This window comes from Echeneis naucrates, chromosome 12 (genome assembly GCF_900963305.1).
Source record: "Echeneis naucrates chromosome 12, fEcheNa1.1, whole genome shotgun sequence".
In the NCBI taxonomy this organism is placed as follows: Eukaryota; Metazoa; Chordata; class Actinopteri; order Carangiformes; family Echeneidae; genus Echeneis; species Echeneis naucrates.
In genome coordinates, this window is record NC_042522.1 from 14376279 (window position 1) to 14398425 (window position 22147).

General features: G+C 42.4%; 1 protein-coding gene across 4 annotated transcripts; it reads right to left on the bottom strand.

Moving 5' to 3' along the window:
* On the bottom strand, positions 1-17027 carry zbtb7c (zinc finger and BTB domain containing 7C). Of its 4 annotated transcripts, XM_029516520.1 has the most exons (5): positions 16916-16993; positions 15651-15702; positions 2056-2795; positions 1277-1950; positions 1-794 (listed from the first exon to the last, which is right to left on the bottom strand). In XM_029516520.1, exons 3-5 carry the CDS (start codon positions 2764-2766, stop codon positions 173-175), a joined length of 2007 nt encoding a protein of 668 aa, XP_029372380.1. In that variant the 5' UTR covers positions 2767-2795; positions 15651-15702; positions 16916-16993; the 3' UTR covers positions 1-172. The 4 variants fall into 4 exon arrangements, with proteins under 4 accessions (XP_029372380.1, XP_029372377.1, XP_029372378.1 ...); XM_029516517.1 differs by lacking the exon at positions 15651-15702 and having other exon boundaries at positions 16916-17027; XM_029516518.1 differs by lacking the exons at positions 15651-15702; positions 16916-16993 and adding an exon at positions 8674-9020.
* Positions 17028-22147: the final 5120 nt, after the last annotated feature.

The following is a 22147-nucleotide window of genomic DNA, read 5'->3' on the forward strand; positions in this document are numbered from 1 at the left end:
AAAAAGTTTTTGTTACCACTGCCACATCAGCAGGATTCACTGATTTCATGCTTTCTTTCATTTTTTACTTTTTCTTTTTTTTTTTAGAAAGGTGCTTTAGCTTCCTGGACCAGAACAGACAGAGATTAAAGATTTTCTTTCTTGTCTTTTGTCTTCCTTTACAGACCGAAGTTCATTTGGCCGGCTCAGAAATAGGTGGAGCACGCTCCAGTCTCATGGTCCAGGGGTCAGAGGTTGCCGCATAAAAGGGAGAGCGGGTAAGCACTTCTTCTCCAGCCAGAGCAAAGGCAAACACTCCCCTCTGCCGCCCCTCTCCTGCCTTCTCCTCCTCTGTGCGTTGCTTCCCCTCTGCTCGCCTTTCCTCCCTGCTCTCCCGGCTCGCAGCATCCACACTCTTAAATCCCAGGCCTCTATTGCCAAGGGCGAGCAGCTCCCCAAGTCCGTGACTCTTGACTCCCTGGTACGCAGGGCTTAACCGGTTCTCCTCAAACCTGTTGGTGGCAGCGTTGGGGGGGCACAGGAAGTTGCCGGTAGGTGCGGCCCGCCAGGCAGCTGGCTTTCGTCCTCGCCTGGGACGGGAAATTCGACAGCTCTGCCTCTTGATGTGTCGATGTAGGTGGTCAGATCGTGTGAAACTTTTGTAGCAGTGCTCGCACTGATAAGGACGTACGCCTGTGTGGATTCGCAGGTGGTTCTTCAAATCATAGTTGTGGACAAACTTGGAGTTGCAGTGAAGGCAGATGTAGGGGCGCTCGCCTGTGTGCTTCCTCATGTGGATCTTAAGTTTGTCTTGTCTGAGAAAAGATCAAAACCACATCTTAAAAAAAAACCCAAACCAAAACGAACAAACTTGCGCATTCAAAGATTGACATCATTGAATTACATCTTTGTGCTTTCAGACCTCATCTCCGACATGTGCCTCGCTTTAAAACACAATATTTAGATATGCATTTAAATCTGATATGATCATCAATAATTTCTTCTCTGACGGCTTTTGGATATTAAGGTGGAAACTATGCCAAAGAAAAAGGATGTAGGTGAGTGAGATTTCATTAATGCAAAGAAACAAGTGTAGGGGGCTTTCCACTTTCTGCTCTTTGATACTCAAATGAGGTGAAAACAAATTAACCTCAGCCGAAAGCCTGGGGTACTTTTTTGTCAACTGTGTTGTTTCGTATAAGCTCTGTTGTCAAAACATGTAGGAACATTAAGATCTTAATGTGGTTTGTTAATATTATGTTCTTAAAGTACTGATTACGCATGTGGCTTCACATACCTGGTGAATCGCACTTCACAGATAGTGCACATGTATGGTTTCTCTCCTGTGTGCGTCCTCATGTGTCGAGGCAGTTTCCCAGCTCCTTGGATGACCTTGTTACAGATGGGACACTGCTGTGATGCTTTGGGCTTCATTTTCCTCTCTTCCTCCAGCTGCCAGGGAGGGAACAGTGCCCCCAGGTGGGATGCAGAGCTCAGGAAGCTCAGGTAGGACCGGAAGTCGGCCTCATCCTTGATCTGGCCCAGACTGTGGCCCTCTGAGGGCACAGACCCGGTGCTCATCGTGCTCCCTAGGCCCGAGCTGACAAACTCCTTCAGGAAGTCACCATGAAGCAGACTGGGTGGGACTTCCTCTTTCATCTCCTCCTTTATTATCTCTCTTTTCACAGCTAGATCAAGAGGTCTGGAGGTCTCAAGTGGGGCAGAGGTGGAGAAGGTGTGGGGAAGCCTGGTTTGCAGTGGAGCTCCTGCATGGGGATGCTGAATGTGGCCGGGGTCCAGGAGCTGCTGGGTAAAGGCCGGGAACTCAGCAGCCCACATCGAGGGGTAGAAGCCTGGGAGGAGAGGAGAGAAGTTGGCCCTCCGGTCCAGTGTTGAAATACGGGGATACAGCCCTTCCTGGAGGAGGGACTCGATAGAGAAATCCTTCAGAGCTCGACTCTCCATACTCTCCTGCAACACACACACGGCACCATCAGCCTTTCCAACTTAGGAACAGTCATTTACAAACTGGTTTTGCCTCGAAGAGATTAGTTGGAAAATGTGCTGTGAACTTACCTGCTTGCCTCTCATGTTATCCAGAGACTGCGACTGGGTCGACTCTCTGTGCAGGTCAAACTGTTGATGGTGCGTGGACGTGCTTGGAGGCAGCAAATTCTCCGTCCCTGGGGGCGTCTGCTCCCCCCTGCTCTCCGACGACTGCAGCGACCTCTCACTGACGTTGTCCTCCTCCTCTTCTTGCTCATCCTTCCTTGAACCTGCATAATCCTCTTCGTCCTCCTCCTCCTCCTCCTCATCTTCCTCCTCTTCGTCATCGTCATCTTCTCCCACCTCCTCTCGTCGTCCTCCACCTCCTCCGCCCCCGCTGTCCATGATCTCCAGGCAAACATTGATGATGCAGGGTATCTCTAGCATCTGAGCTGCTTTCAGAATTTCCTTGACATTGGACGCTGTCACCGTCAGAGTCGAAGTGTAGGCGAACTCCAAGATGGCCCTGAGACACTCTGGAGCCACAAAGTCAATTTCATACACAGCAGCTGTGGGATGGTGATCTCTGCCGTCAGTGGTCGCCACTGTGAAGAGTTTCTTGAAGTACTGGCTGCAGGCCGCTAGAACAGACCGGTGGGTTCGGTACTCCTGGTCGCGGACGATGAGGATGACATCACAGAGCAGCCCATCACGTCGCTGCTCATTGAGGCTGCAGAGGACATCGCTGCTGTGATTCGGGAAGGGGATCCCAATCAGGTCCTCTTCTCTGTGATGAACCATTCTCCTCTCTCTCCGTCTCCCTTGGTTATCTAGATAGGAGGCAGTAACATTGAATGGTTTAGTTGAGTTGAAGGACACTTGAAAATTCAAACTAAAAAAAAAATTGTGGGGCTCATGTCTTGCTCTCAAAAATGCCATTAATCTTCAAATAACTTTATTTAAATTTTAAAGTTCCACCTCAGTTTTTCCCGCTCGTGTATTGTCTCTGAATTATAGCGCATCAGGTTTTGTGAAAGAGAAATTCTACTAATGTTTCAAGAACTTGAAAGGTTGTTCAACATTTGGGAGATATTTTCAGACTAACGGTCTGTCAGGAACAAAACATTTTGATTTTGGCGCACAAAGAAAGATCATTTTAAACAAACATCCTGAGGTGCATTTCCCAATTCCAAAAAAAGATTAGTGTCTCGGCTAATTAACATGGATAATATAATAAAACTTTTGAATTTTTGGTTTATTTGTAATAACTCCTGTGGTCTGTCTTATTGAAGAGCTCTTTAGCACAGTTAGACTTCCTGTATCAATAAATTAAGAGACAATGAGCTGAGGATATCATATTTTCATTGCCTGTGGAAGGAACTATTGTTAAATGATGTGGGATTTTTTTAAAAGATCACCAGGGACTCATCTTTCAAAGAGACAGATTAAATGAATTGTGAGAAATGCAACTCTGGGGACGTTTAAGTGTGATTGATTTGAGTTAGTCGTGCTGGCATGTTAAGCCAAATAATAAAGCCGGACCTGTGATACTGATTTAAAGAGAGCCCACAGCTCAGCTCACACCTGCACTGCAGCTTGAAATGGACTGTCACCGATAACAATCAGCATCCATTCATCAGATGAAGGATTTTCTAAAAGCGGTGATGTTTGAATAGTGGGGAGGCTCTTAACTGAAGCTGATATTGTTAACACAGTGAGTGACAGTCTAGCTTTATTGAAATATACTGTAGGCATGCTTGTTTGTGTGCCATCTGTGCAGCAAACAACAAGTGGTAAATACAGCATGTCTCATTTCGAGCAAACATCACATTGGGTAATATTTATTCTTGAATGTGTTATCATGATTTCTTGTAGGAACGTGCTGCTACTGTGCGAGTTAGGGAAACCCATCATCTTGATAAGATTGTCTGACTTTTTTTTAAATTTATTTTTAAATTACAACTTTAGAACTTTTTTCTGCTTGACACATAGTGAATTTGTGATGATAGATGCGTGAGAGAGTCTGCCATAATGTTGCTAATGTCCAGCCTCAGCCACCACCCTGTTCTGTCTCCTACAGATATGAACGCAGAGCACGCTGATGCTGTCGGTTCAACAATACTGCTTATGATTTTGGATGTGGTGAGAAATGATGAAAACAACAAAGGAGGTCAGATTGTACTCTAGATTCTGTATCCTGTCAAAATGCTTAGTTTGCAGCCACTTTGCTCATTTGTGTCAGTGCAGTGACAGCACGTAGCGTTTCAGTGCACACGCGAAAACCTTCATCCCACAGCTGCTTTAGTTCCTACCTGTTGATTCACTCTGCTGTTGTTTACACTTACAGTGATAAAACTTCCTCTGGCAGAGTGCTCATTCATTCGCATCTATGAATAGAGCTTAAACTTAGCTGTCCACACTTGGTGGTCACTGGAGGCATGTGTAGATAAATACTTTGAAGCAGCTCCACTCACCACAGCTGCATTGTTGACTGGCTCTAAATGGGCCAGGGCTGAAGCCACACACACACACACACACACACACACACCCTTTCTTGATTCCTGTTTCTTGTGCTGCAGTAGATCACACCACAGGAGAAAAAAAATATAATAAAATTATTTCAGATATTCCTTTAGTTCACCTGCAGGCATACAACTTGGATACCAATCTTACATGTAGTTTATTCTTGTCGATCTTGTTGCTAGGTAACTGTTGCTATGTTCATGCCATTGATAGTGTGGACATAATTAAAATGTCTACAGAGGGGGTGGTGGTATAGGATATAGGCCCATGATCCTTTATCCAGCGGAAAAGGGCACTAAAGACCAACAGAAAGTTACAGTGGCCTGCTTGGCACTGCATATTTACAAATGATAAATAATAAATAAGGAAATGAAAGAACATTCTATCTAAAGTAAAATAAATATAAATCCCACAGTGGAGTGCAAGTCCATTACAAAAATCTCAGGTAACACATTCAAACTTTGTGCACCGATTCTGCCACGTCCTCCACAGATTAATGTTGCAGAATTAAACAATATCCTTTTTCTATTATGCTTCACACCACTTATAATGTTAATGAAAGCATTATCCTGGGTAAAAGGTGAGAGAATCGCCGATGAAACAGTGAAGGAGAGATCAGATGGCCCTAAAAGTTCCCAAACAGGTTGCACAAACAGCAGCGGAGGGGCCCCTCCCTGTAACAGCCTGCCAAGGCAAACAATAGAGCAGAACTTGGAACAACACTGAGTGGATAAGAGGGAGAGAAAGACAGTCTGACTGGGAGGGCTTGGCGAACTCACTGTCATTCGTTTGCTCTCATCCCACCCACTCCTGGAACTAAGGGACACGTGCTGCTGTTGCTGTTTGTTCGCCTGGTGTCCCAGCGAGCACCACTCCCCTCTGTTCCCACTGTTTGCCTGCCACTAGCTAGTGCTAGCTCTTAGCGGCCGGCCCCTAATTACAATGTGGAGAGGATCTAAGGAGGATGTGCCACATAGACAGGGAGGGGAGGAGGGCACAGCTTTCCCACCACAAGGTCCTGGAGCGACATTTCATCAGCCAAACAGCCTTAACCCTTTCCACAGACGCTCACCCCCACCCACCCATCAGGCCAGCCAGGGTGGAGACGTCTTGTGAAAGGACTCTGATAATCACTGTTTAAGTCATTTGGCCCCACATCCATCTGACTCTTCTAGTGGAGTCATGGAAGGACAATCAAACTTTTTTTCCTTTAGAAATAAAGCTGACGTAGTAAATGGTTGTCAGCCTAAATCAACCTGCCATTATGAAGTGAGACAATTTTTAAATATATAGCAACAATCTTGTTTTGATACAATTATGAGTTGTTGCACCGCTTTGTGTTCATCACACAGTCATCACTGAATTAATTCACTTCACAGGAATCTCAGTCCCACGTGTGACCACAGCTTGGAATCAACTTAATTATTAACTTGACCTATAATGGACGGTCTTGCCTTTCTGCCCGTCTCTCCTTCTGCCTTCCTGTCCCAGCCACGTCTCATCTCATGCCTCACTTAGTCACGAACACTTTCAAATCAGCACTCCCACCCCAAATTATGTGTCACATTCATTCAGAGTTGTCTTTTTCCCGAAAACTTCATCTGATTCCCGGGCTCTGACCACTGGGCGCCACCGCCACCACCTTCACCTCCTCCTATTAATTCCCCTCTTCCTCCTCCTCTCACTGTCCCTGTTGGAGCTGCATCATCATTATGCCCAAAGTGAAGCGACAAACTTGTCCCCAGCCCTGACCGCTCAGGCCACAAATCAGCAGCTAATGTCCATCTCAACCCTTGTCACGGGCAGACACTCATTTGGCCTATAAGCTACACCCAAACCCCCAAAGCCTAGTTTATCCCTGTCAGGCCATTGCATCCACCTGACCCACATGCTAAATCACTGGCAGCAAAAGTTTACCCCTGTCACCAACTGCCCATAGCAAACACCTGTTAAACAACTGTCACACATGGACAATAGCATGACCAACAATTTATAATAATGACAAGCAAAAATAACCCCCTTATTAGGAGAAGACATTAATTTGACCTGTGTAAGGAAGTGCATTATCTCCAGTTATACACCAGCGCACCTGTTCTGTGAGGAGACTTTTTCTCGGCCGATGTTTTGCGGAGCCTATAAGACCACATAGGTGGAGGTTGTGAATTTGATCCTAATTGCTGTCATTTGCAGCGGGTGACCGGTATGAAATGGCAGAAACACAACATGGGATGTCTGCTCATGATTACGTTAATGAGGAAATATCAGGGCAAAAGTTGACCGTTTAACTGCCCAAGTTTGGGTTTGGATGACTTGTAGCTAATTTATGTGAAATCCACCCAGTTTGAGAATTTGATGCACACATTTACACTGTTACAAAACAAATGGGGATGAAGGAAGCTGTGTGCTGCTATACACATTCATTTTGAGGATACTCTTATTAAAAAAAAAAATTATAATTTTTGTTAAAAATTAGCTTTTGTTTTCAACCGGATTCCAAAAAACTATAATTTTTGTTTAAATGTTTCAACAATTCTCCCAATAACACCACTAATGTATTTGATTATCCTTTATTTGTTTACTTTAACAACACAGTTAGACCAAACCTTTAATGATGCTTCATTTGTATTTATTAGTGGTATGATAAAATTTAATTATTTGAGATAAACACTTGTTATCATTTTAAGAAAACTGGAGGCTAATTTAATTCTGTCAGCTCCTTAAAGATCCTCTTTGCACTGAGTGCCATCTCTGGAGCCTTCAGGGTGGCCCACAGCTACTCACCATTATCTCTATTACCCCCAAAGTAAACAAATCTTCTAGTTTTCAGGAATATTAGTTCAATGAAGAGACTCACTTTTAGACGACTGACTGTGAAATGAAGGACAGAATAGTTATTCTGCAAATTCACTTAATGTTTTTCTACATCTTTGTTTGGCCTGAATATTGCACTGAACAATAGAGGGTTGTATTCAATAGCACAAGCAAGGTTGAAGGATAATAAAAAGTATTAAAGTGGCATATTATTACATTAGCCTTGGGTAAATGTATAATGTCCTTTATTTGTATTTTTTGAGAAGGTTGTCCGGTTCATATAAATATTACCGTAATGTATAAAAAAAAAAAAAAGGCTCAAGAATAAAAGTGAAAAGCCTTTATTACGCCGCTGCAGGTGTAGGATAAAGACTGAGTGGAGCTAATGAGACATAATCACAGTAAGAATAGGCGATTAAGCAAACATGTCCTTGGTGTGACATTGATCTACATTAAATTTCCTGTCACAGTTTGTGAGCCTGTTAAGTAGGTGTGCAACCACATGAACTCTCTTAAAGTGGCTTAACATAATACACCTACAACAACAATGTTTTATATCAAGGCCTGCTTTTATTATTTTAATTTTTCACATACTCATTGATACACACAGTTCTGTGTTTTTGGACAATCTTATTTTTCTGCTCTTAAACGTCGAGTGCGCACAAACAAATATTAACACCTGAATGAAAAACAACAGCTGGTCAACACTTCTAATGGTTTTACTGGCCAATGCATTTTGTAACTATGTGAGGTAAGATGTCTATGAGCTGACTGGCTGTAAACAATAATTTGGAGCTTAGCCTGAAATCCATAACATGTTTTTTATTTTGGCCGCACTCCCAAACACCTCCTTTAACTTTATGAATAACCTGACTACTTATTTTGGATTTATGGAGAATGTCATATAGATATGGAATATCCAAAAGAGAACGGTATAATTACTGCTGGAGACAAAACACATACTTAAGTCTGCTAAAACGTTTCAAAGATATGTTGTGATGCTATAAACACTCATGCTATTTCCAGACTTTTATAGCACAATATTTACACTACAGCCTAAACAATTACACAAGTCATCAAGGGACTTTATTGAACTGTTTGCACCTTGTCAGGCCTTTATGATCCAGAGCAGAAGGCTGCAACACTCATATAAACTAAGTGATGCACGTGCGCATGCCGTGCCGTAACACATAAGTGGAAGCTTGTTCTTAAACACACACAGATTCTACAACAATGTGACAAATTATTACAGACATATATGCACAGACACACACCCAAGTGCACGCTGCAAAAGTCTGGCACTCACATCAATTCACACATGTCTTGATACGTTCACCAGCATTCCACAGCTCAGCAGCCTTTCACCTACCGTACCTGCAGTTTCTCAATTCCCCTCACGTGTCTTTGTATTTCCAGACTACTAAGATGCTCTGTGGCTCCTCGCTTGACCTCTCAGCATTGCCCTCTTTATGTGAAACAGAACTGCCTCTCTCTTTTTTTTTTTTTGTCAGCCTGTCAATCAGTCAGCCAGGCAGTCTGTCCATTCAGAAGCTCCTCACACCGGCCACGGTTTCCCATTCACAAAAATTAAAAAGAAGAAGAAGAAAAAAAAAAAGAAACACCCAGGGGAGGAATATCCAATGGAAAGAAGCAAAAGCAGCGCAACAGAGGCGAGCAAAGTGTGATTCTTGGGTCTGTCTCTGAAGCAGCGTGGCTAGTGTGGAGTTTAGAGTCAGGCTCACTGTTGTGTGTGGCTCATGTAGGACGAGCGAGAGAGTGAGAGGAAGGGAGGGAGGGCAGCAGCACTGCGCTGTGGAGATGTCGCACCACTAGTTTTTATAGCAGGGTGGGTAGCTGGAAGATAATAATACCCCATCCTCCTCCACAACACAAGTTTAAGCGCACTGTGTAATAAGCCCATGGCGCAGACACCCTCTGATTTAGGTCAGACAAAATGAATTTTTAGTTGTGTTAGAGTGGATTTTGTTATAAAGGGACCGGGGCAAAGAAACTCGAAGGGGTTGTTTGGGGAGACCGAGGGAGGGTAAAAAAAGGAAAGAAAAAAAGAGAAAAGTTGGGAAACTATTTTGTGCACCTCTGTTGGTTAGTCTCAAGCTGAGATGAGGAGATGTTGAGAGAAAGAATTACAACTGCCTGTTAGTTTCAGTTTTACACCTGCTTTGAATTGTGCTATATTCATTTCTCCCACATACCATTGCACCCAAAGCCGGTTTTATAATAAATATCATTTAGCAAACCCTTTAGACCTTACAGGTGACAGAAGGTGCAGTGGGAACATGCAGCCGCTGTAATTGCTTCATCACAAGCCAGTGAAAGAGGCAGCTACAGTCAAAGGTCTTATTTAAGAATAAATTCTACAAAAAAACAGACCCTTTCAGAGACTAGATTAAACCACAGACAAAGAATACCACAAGTGATTATGTACAGGCTTATTTTATAACCAACGTTTCTTTAACCAAGGTTTCAGAAACCAAGCTGAAGTGAGCAGAGGGCTGTTTTGAGTCAGAAAGCGCTGAAGCAAGGTAACAGTTGGTGGGTACACCACCGCCTCAGTCTTTGGCGAGGAGGAGGAAGTTTATGCATAAAAGTGAAGAATAAAAACAATAAGATGTTAAAATGTAAAGGTGCAGAAACTCTGTTTTAGCAGGACATTTTTAGGAGAAATACAGAGTCAAGAAAAGGAGAGTGAAGTGACATGTTGCAAATTTTCAGGACTGACAATATCATAAATGGCACAGAGAACGGCTGACGAAGCAGCATCTTGTATCAGAGTGTGTTTGCGTGCGTGTCTTTGTGTCTATGACACTGTGAGAAAGAGAAAAGAAAGAAGAACAAGAGGAAGAGTGTTTCCTTTGCTTTCACTGACAGACCAAACATTTTACGATGACATAGCATATTCACGGGATCTGGGCTTTTCCTGTACGATGTCATAAAGCCACGCCTTTTGTTCTACATTGTTTTATTCAATTAAGTTTTTTCAGGAAAACATCAATACCTGAGGGATATGGTTTGTCAAGAAAACCTTTTTAAATTTCACACAGACACGTTTTCCAGAGGGGAAAAAAAACATTGTTGTGCAGATAATAAAACAATCTTAGCAAGTTTTCATTCATAAAGGTGGAATATGCAATGAGACATTGTTGTCTTAGTGTTTTCTGCACCTTCAAATTGACTAAAAATTCCTCACCATCCATAAATCATACCCATAATCAAACTGTGAAAACAGTCAAATTATGTTGAGTTAACCTCTGCAAACAAGTAGACATCAGAGTGTACATCAGACTGCTATGCCCACTTCCCCCTGGGGAAAACATGGACCAAAGCTAACCACAGCCCATGCCCTGGTGGTTTACACTGTTTTGTACAGGGTGAGAGCTTCAGCCAGCTCACATTGGCATCTAGTATATATAAACAGGGTTAGCCACTAACTGCTAGCAGGCTATCCAGAGGTCCAGAAAAACAACACTTGCCATCCTGTAAGATCATCTATTCTAAACATGTCACTGCCATCACACTGTGAATGGTACCTGTGAGGACTGCTGCGAAGCTGCTGGCTGTTGCACTGCAGACAGTCATGTCAGGCCATGACTGATACAAACCAGTGGCCTAATGGCCGCAGACCAACACTGGAAATTAGACCGCTTCATCTAGTGGTGTCATTTCCAAAGTTTCTCAGCCTAATTGATGTGCTTAGAACAGTTTTGTGTATTGCAATAAAAAGAAAACAGTGTAGTCTAAAGTTTATCCCGGCGCTTCAGTCCTTGACTTCTCTGTAGATCATCAGGCTAAATATTGATTATTTTCTTCTGCCTGTCCTCGAGTGTTAGGCTACACCAAGAACCGGTGAGTCTTGCTGCTCAGGCAAAGAGTCATACTTACAAGACTTGAGGATTCAAGAGCCTGAGTAAGAGTCATCTGTTTTGTCTGCCTGTCTGTCTGCCTGCCTTTCGCCTCACTGTACTTGTTTACTGCCACCTGCTGCACCCAGCAAGAGAAACGTATCAGGGCACCAGATTGGCACTTTGTGGGGTGGGGTGGGTGTTTGATGTATCATTACCTACAGTTGATATCATGTAGACCTTGATGCTGTAATCAGCTTGGCTTATATTATAAACACTGTAAGCAGGCTTTGAAGAGAAATATACCTTGTCTCAACTGAGCTCGACAGAAAGCTCTCAATCAGAATATACAACTGTGGCTGCAAACTGTGCTGCATACTGCACCATGTGTATGCCACTCACAGGCTCAATCAGTCCACACACAGCCCTGTTGAAAACAATAAGTTTATACCGTTACTGTTTATTGGTGTCCAGTCATGGAAGAAGCCAAGCATTCATTTTGTTCCAAGTGGCCAGGCATGAAAGTGTGGTGGAAAGAAAGGAAGAAAGAGGAAGTTTATGTGATAATTGTTGAAATATTGGAATAACAGATACTGCCCTCTAAAGGAAATTGGAAACATCAGTTTTATCAGCAAGTGTCCCAGTTGGAAGGGCCTTCCCTGAATGGTTAGATTGGCCACTTAAATATTTCTCAGGGATTTTTTCATGCTAAATAAAAATTTCATATGAGGTTGTAAATCCCTGTTTGCTGCCACCTCTGAAAGCTTTGGCTATGCCCAGCTAAAATTTCAGTGCGTATATGTCAAATGAATTTAGGAGAGTACTTTATAGGCACTCTGCAGATTAAGAGCTATCGAGACAGACAAATTCATTCAGCCCAACTTGTGTCTTGGAGGCCAGCTGTGGCCTGGTGTGGGAGATGAGCAGGAAAGGGAGGCAGCTATCTCCCCGTAGTGCAGAGATAGAGCATTGCAACAGCCTCCCATTTCTACATCCCCTGCCTCCTGAAGTCCAAGGACAGAAACAGATTATTGAAAGAGAAACAGATACAACACTGCTCAAACACAAAAGGGAAGCACCACTGTACATGCTGCCTCTCTCAGTCCCAGGCAAAGGCTTGCAGAGAAGCACACACCCATCTGTCATTGTACTGAGGTCATTAGAACTCACCTTGGAGCATGCCATTCGGGTGAGTGAGGTGAGGGCGTTTACTTACGACTGAACTGTCTGTTTGTGCTTTAACTTTCTCCTGCTTTCCATTCAAACATCGTGATTGGTATTGGAAGCTTTGCAAGAAGGGAGAAAAGAATGCATCCTCTATGTTCAAAACTCTTTTACGGGTGGCCAATTAATCGTTGTATGAACTCACTGCTGTGTGTGGAGATAACTCAGGGGTCTTATTGTTGTTGGTTGTAGATAAATATGGTTATTCTACATGTCTGACACTATTTCATCCACTTTTACTTTTGTGTCCTTGCTAGAATATGGAAATTTATTCCGAACTTCAAACTGCACCAAAATGCGCATGAAGTCAACATCCTGACCTCGACCACCATATTTCTACATCTGAATGCATTCCAGTACTGCGCTGTGTTCATTTCAATGACTTGATGTGAATATTTGTGTGTGGGCATGTATGGAGGGTCGTGGGGTGAATGAGGACAAGTCCGTATGGTGATAACGAGAAGGAGGCCAGCCTTGGTGGGACAGCCTCTGTCTGCCCTCAGGTAGTGCATGTGTGTGTATGTTTGTGTGTGTGCATGTGTGTGTGTCAGCAGGAGAGCCCTCGGGCACTCTGGCACCTCCTAATTAAAACCAGTCAGGCTGCAGGGCAGGGGAGACAGATGCCTGTCATGAGACACACACACACACACACACACACACATGCACACAAACATGTGCACGAGGTGCACATTCAACCCCATGCATGCTCGCAAATACCCCACTGTGATGTGTGGGTCAGTTATTTTTGAACAGTCTCATCCCACCTACTCAGGTATCGCACAGGTATGTAATCTGTATCCGAAGCAGTGAAATCAACACAGCAGGAGTATGATTAATGCTAATAAAGCTCCATATAAGCAAAAACTGAAAATTTCTCCATACACCGCGAGACGTTGTTTGTTACCTGACCTTTTTACATGCCAGTTTCATGATTTAATCCATTACTTATTTTTAAAGATTAGCCTGAGGTTAGAACAAATTAGGCTAATTTGGTTGAAAATTCATCACTGAGCTCCCATTAGTTTTGTTTCTACCTGAAAACCTGCTGGATTATGTCCAATGTGTTCACCGGTGACACACACAGAGCGTCTCTCACACTCTCGCACATGCAGTCGTGACCCATAGCAGTTTCCAGATTGACACACCCCCCCCACCCCCCCACCCCAGCACAGAGCGAGACATAATTGCGCTGAATTTCTGTTACCTGCAGACTCTGTCACATTTTATCTCAGCTCCCCCATGTACGGCCCAGGGCTGCAGGCGACCACGTATAGTACTGAGCAGGCTAACTGCTGTTTGTCTGGGGTGGGTGGGTGGATCAAGGCATGCTGCTCTCCTTTCTTTCCCAGTGATTAGATAGTGTAAGCAGGCCAGCTAGCCTAACCCACACACTCATGTCTCCAAAACTGCCATCCAGCCCTGTTTTCTCTCTCGCTGCCTCTCACACATAGGTGGGTGGACCCACTTATTCAACCCAGATCTTTCTTTTAGACATTATGAAATCGTGCTCTCTTTTTTTTTTCCCTTTCTTCTTTTTATCTGTCTAACTCCCCAATGCTGAATAACATTCGACTCCCTGATGCTGAATGACATCTGTCGTCCACCAGCTCTGTTCTATAAAGTCGAGTTTTTATTTTCTAATTTACCAGGTGATAATTCTCCCTGACTGTCAAGCTGAGATTCATGTCTCTTTGCACTTGTCACCGTACCCTGGCTAGATGGGTTGCCCATGGTTACAGGGGCCTATTCTCTATTATCTAGGTAACATCCAGGAAACACCCACAATTTTTGTGTAAAATGGTTCATTGTGCAACTGTGGCTTCCACTGACATTTTAATGACGAAATGCATGACAGAAAATATTTCTCTGATAACTTTGACTCTTCTGAGAATGAGAATACAGAAACCACTGCAATGGACACACACGCACACACACACACACTCCAGTGCTGTAGGCTCTTCACAAAAGGTAAAATAACTGGTGAAAGTCATGTAGAGAGTGGATAGTAATTGTGCCTAAGTGGCTGATGTTATTTAACTAAGGCTAAATAAAATGCACGCTTATATAAGGACTGCAAGGGGACGTCCTGCAAATCAAAAATAATGTAAACAAATGTCTAATATTACATAAGACATGCTGTACTTTCTCTTTATTGTGTCAAGGTGCCAAGATTTATCACCTGATAAGGTGACTATGTTTACATAGTCATGCAACTTTATTCAAAACAAAGTAGAAAGAAACGTGATGGCTTGTTTATGTCGAGGAATTAAGAAGAGGAGAATGGAAGGAATGGAGAAATTGTAGAAAGAAAGTTTGTATATTGCTTGAAAAGCGGAGAGGGTGCGATCGAGCCGACCTCTGGTTAGTGCGATTGCCTGCCTCCATGGCTGCTTTGTCGTTTGAGCCAGGTGCTCTGTTCGTGAGGAACGCAAAAGTACACAAATCCCACAGAGGCAGCTTTTTTGGCAGGGCTCGGGCCTCCCACCCACGGCAGCCTCTTCAAGCCTCCTCCCATCCTCTATTCATCTGTGAGGGGCGGCTTACTCACCCAGCCCAACTCCACACAACAAAACCTGGACCTCGAGCCTACGGAGGAGGTTGGACAAACGCACATGCACACACAAGCAGCTTTTCGGCAAGTGTAGACACAAAAACATGTGCGCGTTACCCTCAACCAACACAAAAATTTGTTTTGATGGCACACGGCTGACTGATCAGGTGACATTTTGCCTCACAGATCAGTTTCTGTGAGAGCGGACTGATTTTAGCCAGCTGTGATCAGGTGACAGGTTAAAGTCGGATTGTGTATCGGTGTAAACACTGTTATGTGGACATGCCCACACACTGTCAGTTGGAAAGAAGGCGTGTGGACTCATTCACTCAGTCAGTCTCATAATGTATACACCATAATTTTTTTGCAATTACGAAGCTACACCCTCATTCACTTGACAGATTCAGATCTCTCTTACTTGGAATTAAGTAATGTAGTGGCTTCATGACCTTACATTCATTTCCAGTTTCACTCAGATACATGATGTTTTTATTCAAATACAAAGTCACTTCCTGTGAGCTTTTTTTAATCATATACAGTATGCCATCGATGAGATATGACAAACATGAATGAAATCTGTCTCAAGCAATGCTTGTTAGGCACAACGTTATAAGAGCTGTTTGACTAGTCTTTGACTAAAGACCTATGTGGCTCAGGTTCAATTCAGGTAATCCTGGAGAGAGGAAAAGCCAAACAGTGCGCTCTATGTCTCTCACCTGAGGAGAGTAGGTGTGGTGTCAACTTGACTTTATCCCCGTTTAACCCCCGCTGTGAAGAAGGAAAGAAGAAGGAAGTGAGCTCTGAAGGGTCTGCAGTTTGTATTTTGTTTTTTTCAATATTGATAAATGCCGATAAGCTTATCAGGCACAAATATGTGTACATCCTGCCTCAAAGCTGATCTTTTACAAGAAATTACATAGGAAGTTCAATTTATTTTGTTTAATTATCCATCATGTATCTGATAACAGAAACATAAAGGGTGTGTCTTGCTAAAAAAAACAATGTTTATTTAAAGATTTTAGCGCTTCTCCAATCTCAGCCTGTTACTGAGATCAACTTAAATTTATCTCCATGTTTAATGAACACCAATGAAACGCCATTAGTTCAGGTACCGTTGTTCTCACTACTGTAGAGCAAAAGTATAGTGATGGAACATTACATTGTCTATATCTGGTAGATCAGCCGGTCTGTCGAATGATCGTATTTAATAATACTCCTAACAGTTAACAGACAGGAAGAGTGGAATATTTCTGAATGTCTCATTTCTGCTCCCACATCTTTTTCACAGAGAATCTGAATCTACTTTTTAATTTAATGTTAAATCGGATTGTGTGGCTGCTGACTGATTAGATTCCTGTACGACAGCTGTTTCCCCATGCATCTTATTAGTGCCATGTCAAATTAGAGACGGGAAGAAAAATTAGTATAAACTGAGAAATCATGCACAAAAATGCATTATGCTGTTATGCAAGCCGCCTCAACGATGAGAAGCAAAAGTATAAATGATATTAGTATTTCAATCTGTTCTAGCTTTGTCATGCTTTCACTTGCTTCCTCCTCAGTTGTGTGACTGTTACAGTATGCGAAGGGGGAGGCTTTCATTGCACGCAAAACTAGTGAAAGATAAGCACAAACAGATTTCTGGAGAGCACTGAAAATGAATGCCCCCCGCCCCTTCCCTTTTTTTTTTTTTTTTTTTTTTTTTTAACTGTATATTCCGTTTCTAAAAGTTTGAGACATGGAGCCATTTGCAGCTTAGAATGGGAACACAGAAGAACCTGATTCTTCAAAAGGTCAGCCATCCTTTAGTCTGATTCTGGCGCTCAGTGGGTAGCAGACAGCTCTTCGCACGCTTTCAAATTTTGCGACAACGCACAGAAAATATGAAACTCTCATTATCACTTTTTTAGGACATGGAAATAGCAGTACGATGAAAAGAATCAGAAAAAAAAAGTGAAAGAGACAGTGAGCTGTTACTGACCTTTACGGAAGAGATGTTTTGAATACAGTTCCTCTCTCATGCACTCAGACCCTATCAAGAAAGTCAACACTGTCTCAGTACGTTTAGATGTGTGAAAGTGAGAGTGGGTGAGATAGAGTGTCAAATTTGCTCTGAAGGTGTGTCAGTGATTTGGGGGAGTGAAAAGGTACTGTTCCATGAAACGGTTATCTAAGAAACAAAACAAAACTGCTACACCCACCAGCCTCAGCCAACACCCCTCCCTCCCTCTAAACCAAAAGTATTTGGCAATGTTCCCTAAAAGTCCACCTGTGCTTAGGGGAGGGGAGTGACACACACTCACACTCACAGGCCAAGCCCAAAAACCTGCTTGCGAGCTTGGACTGGATGGTATGGTTGCGGTTGGAAATAGGCAGAGGTCAGCCTCAGGTCTGGGGCTGGAGGGCTGAAGGTCTGGAGCCAGAGATCACCTGGGTCTGGGAAGACCTTAAGCAAGGACTTGAGCACAGAGATTACTTGTCATATAATGGATGACCAATCTGATGCTTGGATGACTGTGAAGTTTTTTAAACAGGGCAGAGGTAAAAAAAAAGAGGGGGGGGGGGGGGGTTCCAGGACAATGGAGGGTGGAACCAGTGGGCAGGTCTTTAACTGTGCCAAACAGGAGCTGGAGGGGTTCATATCAGGTGTCGAACAAAAGACATATCAGGGGAGAAATGAAAAGATTTAAAGAAAGGTAGTGTGAGTTTATTTGGGTGTGTACTTCAGTGTACCAGCTCGTACCTGGCAGGATGTAAGAGCCATTGTGCTGCTCTGAGGCCCATAAAGCAGTGTAAGGAGAGGATAATAAGAGGGTGTAATAAATGAAGTAAATGCTGCTGAAGGTGTCATATTGGGTGAGACACAACCAAGAGGGATTATGGGATGTAAAAATAATCCAACAAGTCCCATAGAAATGTGGAATTCTAAAAAAAAAAAAAAAAATCTCCTTCACTGAGATTTTAAAGGATTATTTTTAAGTTGTCTCAACAATTATTTTTTGTAGGAGTGGATGGTGGCGATTGAGGCCAGATAAACCTTCAGCAGTTGATGTGATGAGAAGTTTTAATGTATCTTCCATGCAGTTATACGCTTGTGATGTATGGGAGGGTGCCGAGACGTGCTAGCTGGTTAGCATGTTAGCTTAAGTAGAAGAAAAGATGAAGATTGGTCTTCAGCAGGAGGGACACGTTTTGTTGAGTAGAGGAATGATGTTTGTGCATCTGTCCATACGAAGGTTTGCTATGCAATAAATACCTCTTTTAAATCAAAGTATGAAAAGGCAATGAGACATTGTAAAAGGAAGTGGTGAGCCCAGAGAGAATTATCATTTGAAACGGCAGCTTCCTTCAGCTTTATGGAGAACCTGGTGAGTTTCAGCTCATTGTTAGGTGTCCACAACTTCAGTGCTGGGAAACAGATACATTGAATATTACAGTCACATTCTGCCAAATGTGTGAATGAAAATGTATTTTTTTTTTTGCACTATTGAAATGTCAATTTAAAATGTGATGATATGTCTGTCTTCACAGTGGCAGTTAGTCACCACAGGTTTAGATAATTACTCACTTCCTATCATCGTGTATTAGTGGACTCTTTTGCAGAGCCCAACCTCAAGTGCTGTCATTGTCCCACGTAGTTCCTTGTCAGTGAGAAAGAGAGGCCTAATATTTAACTTCTCTTGTGGATTATTGAAAAAAAAAATGCTTGAGCAAATTTAAGCAACCAATGAGACTGAGGGTTACTGTGGTGTACAGAAGCAACATATAAGACGGGTTATATGTGCTACCGTAGAGATCCTTCTTTCTTTTTTTTTTTTTTTAGTTCTTGACAAAGTCTGTGTAGTTTGGGAAGAGTTACTTGACGTTGTGCATTGTTAAACCAAATGTACACTTCTCATTCCTCATCTGTGATTATACATGCTTTTTTTTACAATATAACTTCATTATGAAAAGGCTGCTGAGTGTGAAGCCAGACAAAAGCATTTTAACTGCATTACATTGGAAAAGGGTACTCCAGTATCAGTTCCTGACAACACATGAATACTAAAATGCTCCCAAAGACATGTTCAGGTTGGTAAGCACTGCCTCACCTTGTCCGAAGTGATTCAGTGAAAATTCAGTGGATTTCTTCTTCATATTCATGATTTGCTTACATTTTTTTTTATCATATGGGTGAATGTGTTTATTTTCTTTCTCACCATTAGAAGATTGACTCCACACTGTCTGTTCTATATGATGCTACAGAACATAGATATCCTTGCTTGACATGAAGATTAACATTGCATAATAGAGGGGCCCAAAGGTAAAAGCCTAGATTACCTCTAAGGATGTGTTCAGACAAATTCCAAAGTGAAATTTAGAGGTGGCAAAATTACACACCAAGTCAAAAAAAATAAAGAAGACAATTGCTTGACTCATGCGGTGCCACTAAAGACAAAACACGCCTGCACGAGTTGAAAATGTTTCCGCTTCATTGAGGAATCATTGCTTTACTTTTTCTCTGGATTCTCCTTTAAAGTCAAAAATTAATGTTTCATTTGCTGGTTGTTTTACCCATAAAAACTAGATAAATATGCTTCCAGTCTGTTGGCTGGTTTTGGTAGCTCCTACTTTTACTTCCAGGCCACGAATAGACACATGCAAATTATTTTCATAGGAGGCCAGAAGTAATGCTCTATAAGAGCATTATGAGAATATACACAAATACAATGCCTTAAGACTTAAGCTTTAAATCAATATAAAGTTCATACAAAGTCTAATCACGAATCTTCGAGATTGTCTTAAACTTCTTTTCATAGCTGCTTAGAACAAGCATGATGGGCTCGTTCACATTCATTAGCATAAATCTGTTGGCAAGGTTTACTGCCCTGTTAATTACTGGGGTTGCTCAGAAACTTTAGCAGGAGGAGACACATCAAGGGCAGCGCAGCAGAGCAAAAGCACAGTTTTGAGAATTTTAAATTTTTTGCCAAATTAAAAGTGAATAATCTTGTGCAAATTCTGTTTTGGTATTAACAAGTTTTCTCGATGGTATGCATGAACTCACCTCCAACATTGACTCAAATCAGGATTTTTAATTATGTCTCTGCATGTCTCCTCACCTGTTTTTGTACATGAAGCTGGGGTCTAAGGTAAAAAACTATCCCCTTTGAATAGAATAATAAAAAACGCTTGCAGAACACAAAGCGACAACTTGTAGTTACACCCACATGCTGCTGTTGCTTTCTTCCTGCCACCTGTGGAGTGGGTGTCACCATCCTATCCACCAAATCTGGCGTATAGACCTGTTTTTGCTCGCAGGCCATATTTTGGGTGATGGAATCTGTTTTATGAATACTTTCTGTGTTGTTTTGAATTTTGTTATTCTGAAGGCTCTTCTCTCACCACACAATGAAAATAAGTAACAGTAATGATTAAATACTGCATTTTGAAACATGATAATGTTAATGGTAGATCAATGATGGTGCTTATAAATTAAAAGCACAAGTTTAAACCTTTTTTTTTTTTTTTTTTTTATGTATGTGCTCGAGGATGAGGGAAATGTTGTCTTTCTCTTTACTCAGAAATTTCATTTTATTTTTTAGAAGACATGGAAGACATCCTCAGGCTTCCATCAAAAGATGGAACAAGTCAGTCTTCATTCAGATATGTGCGGAAATCTTGTGGAAGCCAAATACATAAATATGGTCGACAAAAAGGTGTTTAATGAAGAAACTGGCAAAACACATTGTCTTTTTGGTCAATATAATTACTGTAAAGTTGTAAATCTGACACTTTGGTTCACAGCATGACAATTTGAACAATACAAAAACGCGGAAAACACAAAACCATGATCAGTTCTTGCTTTCATGAAATGATAATATATTGTATTTATTGTTCCTCTATCTATTACATGCCAACTATACTGCGTCCACCGCTCTCTCTTAAAAACGAATCTGTCGAACTCACTAGAACTAGAGGCAGTAACATGGGTCAGAGGTGTGTAGGTGTGTGTAGGAGGTGTCAGTTTGCAAATACATCAACATTATTGGCAGCTCTCTTTGCTTTCGAAGGTTCAAACATATGCGGGCCCAAAACAAACCGCTTTTTTGTCCTCGTCCACCTCCTCCGTTAGTGAGGCTAGAGTACAAGGCAAGTGATCCTCCATCAATGTCTAGTTGGCTAGATTCATCTGGGACAATTTTGAGCCCTCAAGACCTTCTGAAACTTACAGTAAGTCCCACCAACGCAGCCAAACAGACATTTCATTTGACCCTGATCTCATAGCAGTGGCATTGGATAATCACAAAGTCGGTCAGATTTGTCTTCTGGGGACCAAAAATTCAATGCCATTTCACCCAGCATTTCACCCAGCAGTTGTTGGGACATTGTCATGCCACAAGCATGGATAGAAAAAAGGTGGACACAACTTCAGTCAGTAACAGTAAAGCCAATCAGTTATTTTTGGCAACCAAAGTTCACACTAGTCCATCAAAATTAAAACTCACTGGACAGCTTTGTTGTGTGTTCTGGTGACGGCAAAAAAAGCTGAACGATAGCATTTGAACTCTTACTGCTCGGCAACTGTGTATTTGATCAAATCGAAGTGCTCCGTTTTCTTCTTGTGTTGTCATGGCTAGTTACACACCTCATCACACTCACACGTGTCTTTAATATTGACACATCATTGATTATAGAAGATCTGATGAACATTTGGCGTACAGGATTATTTTCGCACATAGTCTTAAAGTTGTTGGTGTGAGGTCGGAGTAAACAGACAGCTTCCCTGCTGTCCGTCAGCTCCGTGTCAGGGCGGTGCTCTAATGCACTGACCTCAGACCAGCATTCTCAACTTCAGCCTGATATAGCCTGAGCTGTGCTGTTTGAAAGTGGTAATCCAACAGAAGAAAAGTTTGGAGAATGTTACACAGGCTCAGGTTATACTCGCAGGTAGAGTCAATAGTTTTTTGGTTGTTGACATATTATCATGTGGGCCCCAACAGTATCCTTTGATCCTGTGCAAAATCTCGAAGGAGCTCAAAGGAGCTCATTTCTGTTGGGCAGGTAGAAAACAGACCACGGGACACACCCAGGGGTGTGAATGTCCAAGACAGGGTGGGATTGAGTAAGACAGGTGTATGTTATTTTAGGTATTTAAGCATCATTATTCATCAGCCATTCATAACGTCCTGAGGAACACTCCCACAGCTCCAGCCATAAATGGGCCCACTAT

Bases quoted from the DNA above. Each gene is read 5' to 3' on its own strand.
- zbtb7c (XM_029516517.1), bottom strand. From the start codon at position 16,955: ATGAGAGAGGAACTGTATTCAAAACATCTCTTCCGTAAAG. The intron at 2,796-16,915 runs GTCAGTAACAGC...CCTCCTATCTAG, and splicing joins AAAACATCTCTTCCGTAAAG to ATAACCAAGGGAGACGGAGA. The intron at 795-1,276 runs GTATGTGAAGCC...ATCTTTTCTCAG, and splicing joins TGTGAAGTGCGATTCACCAG to ACAAGACAAACTTAAGATCC.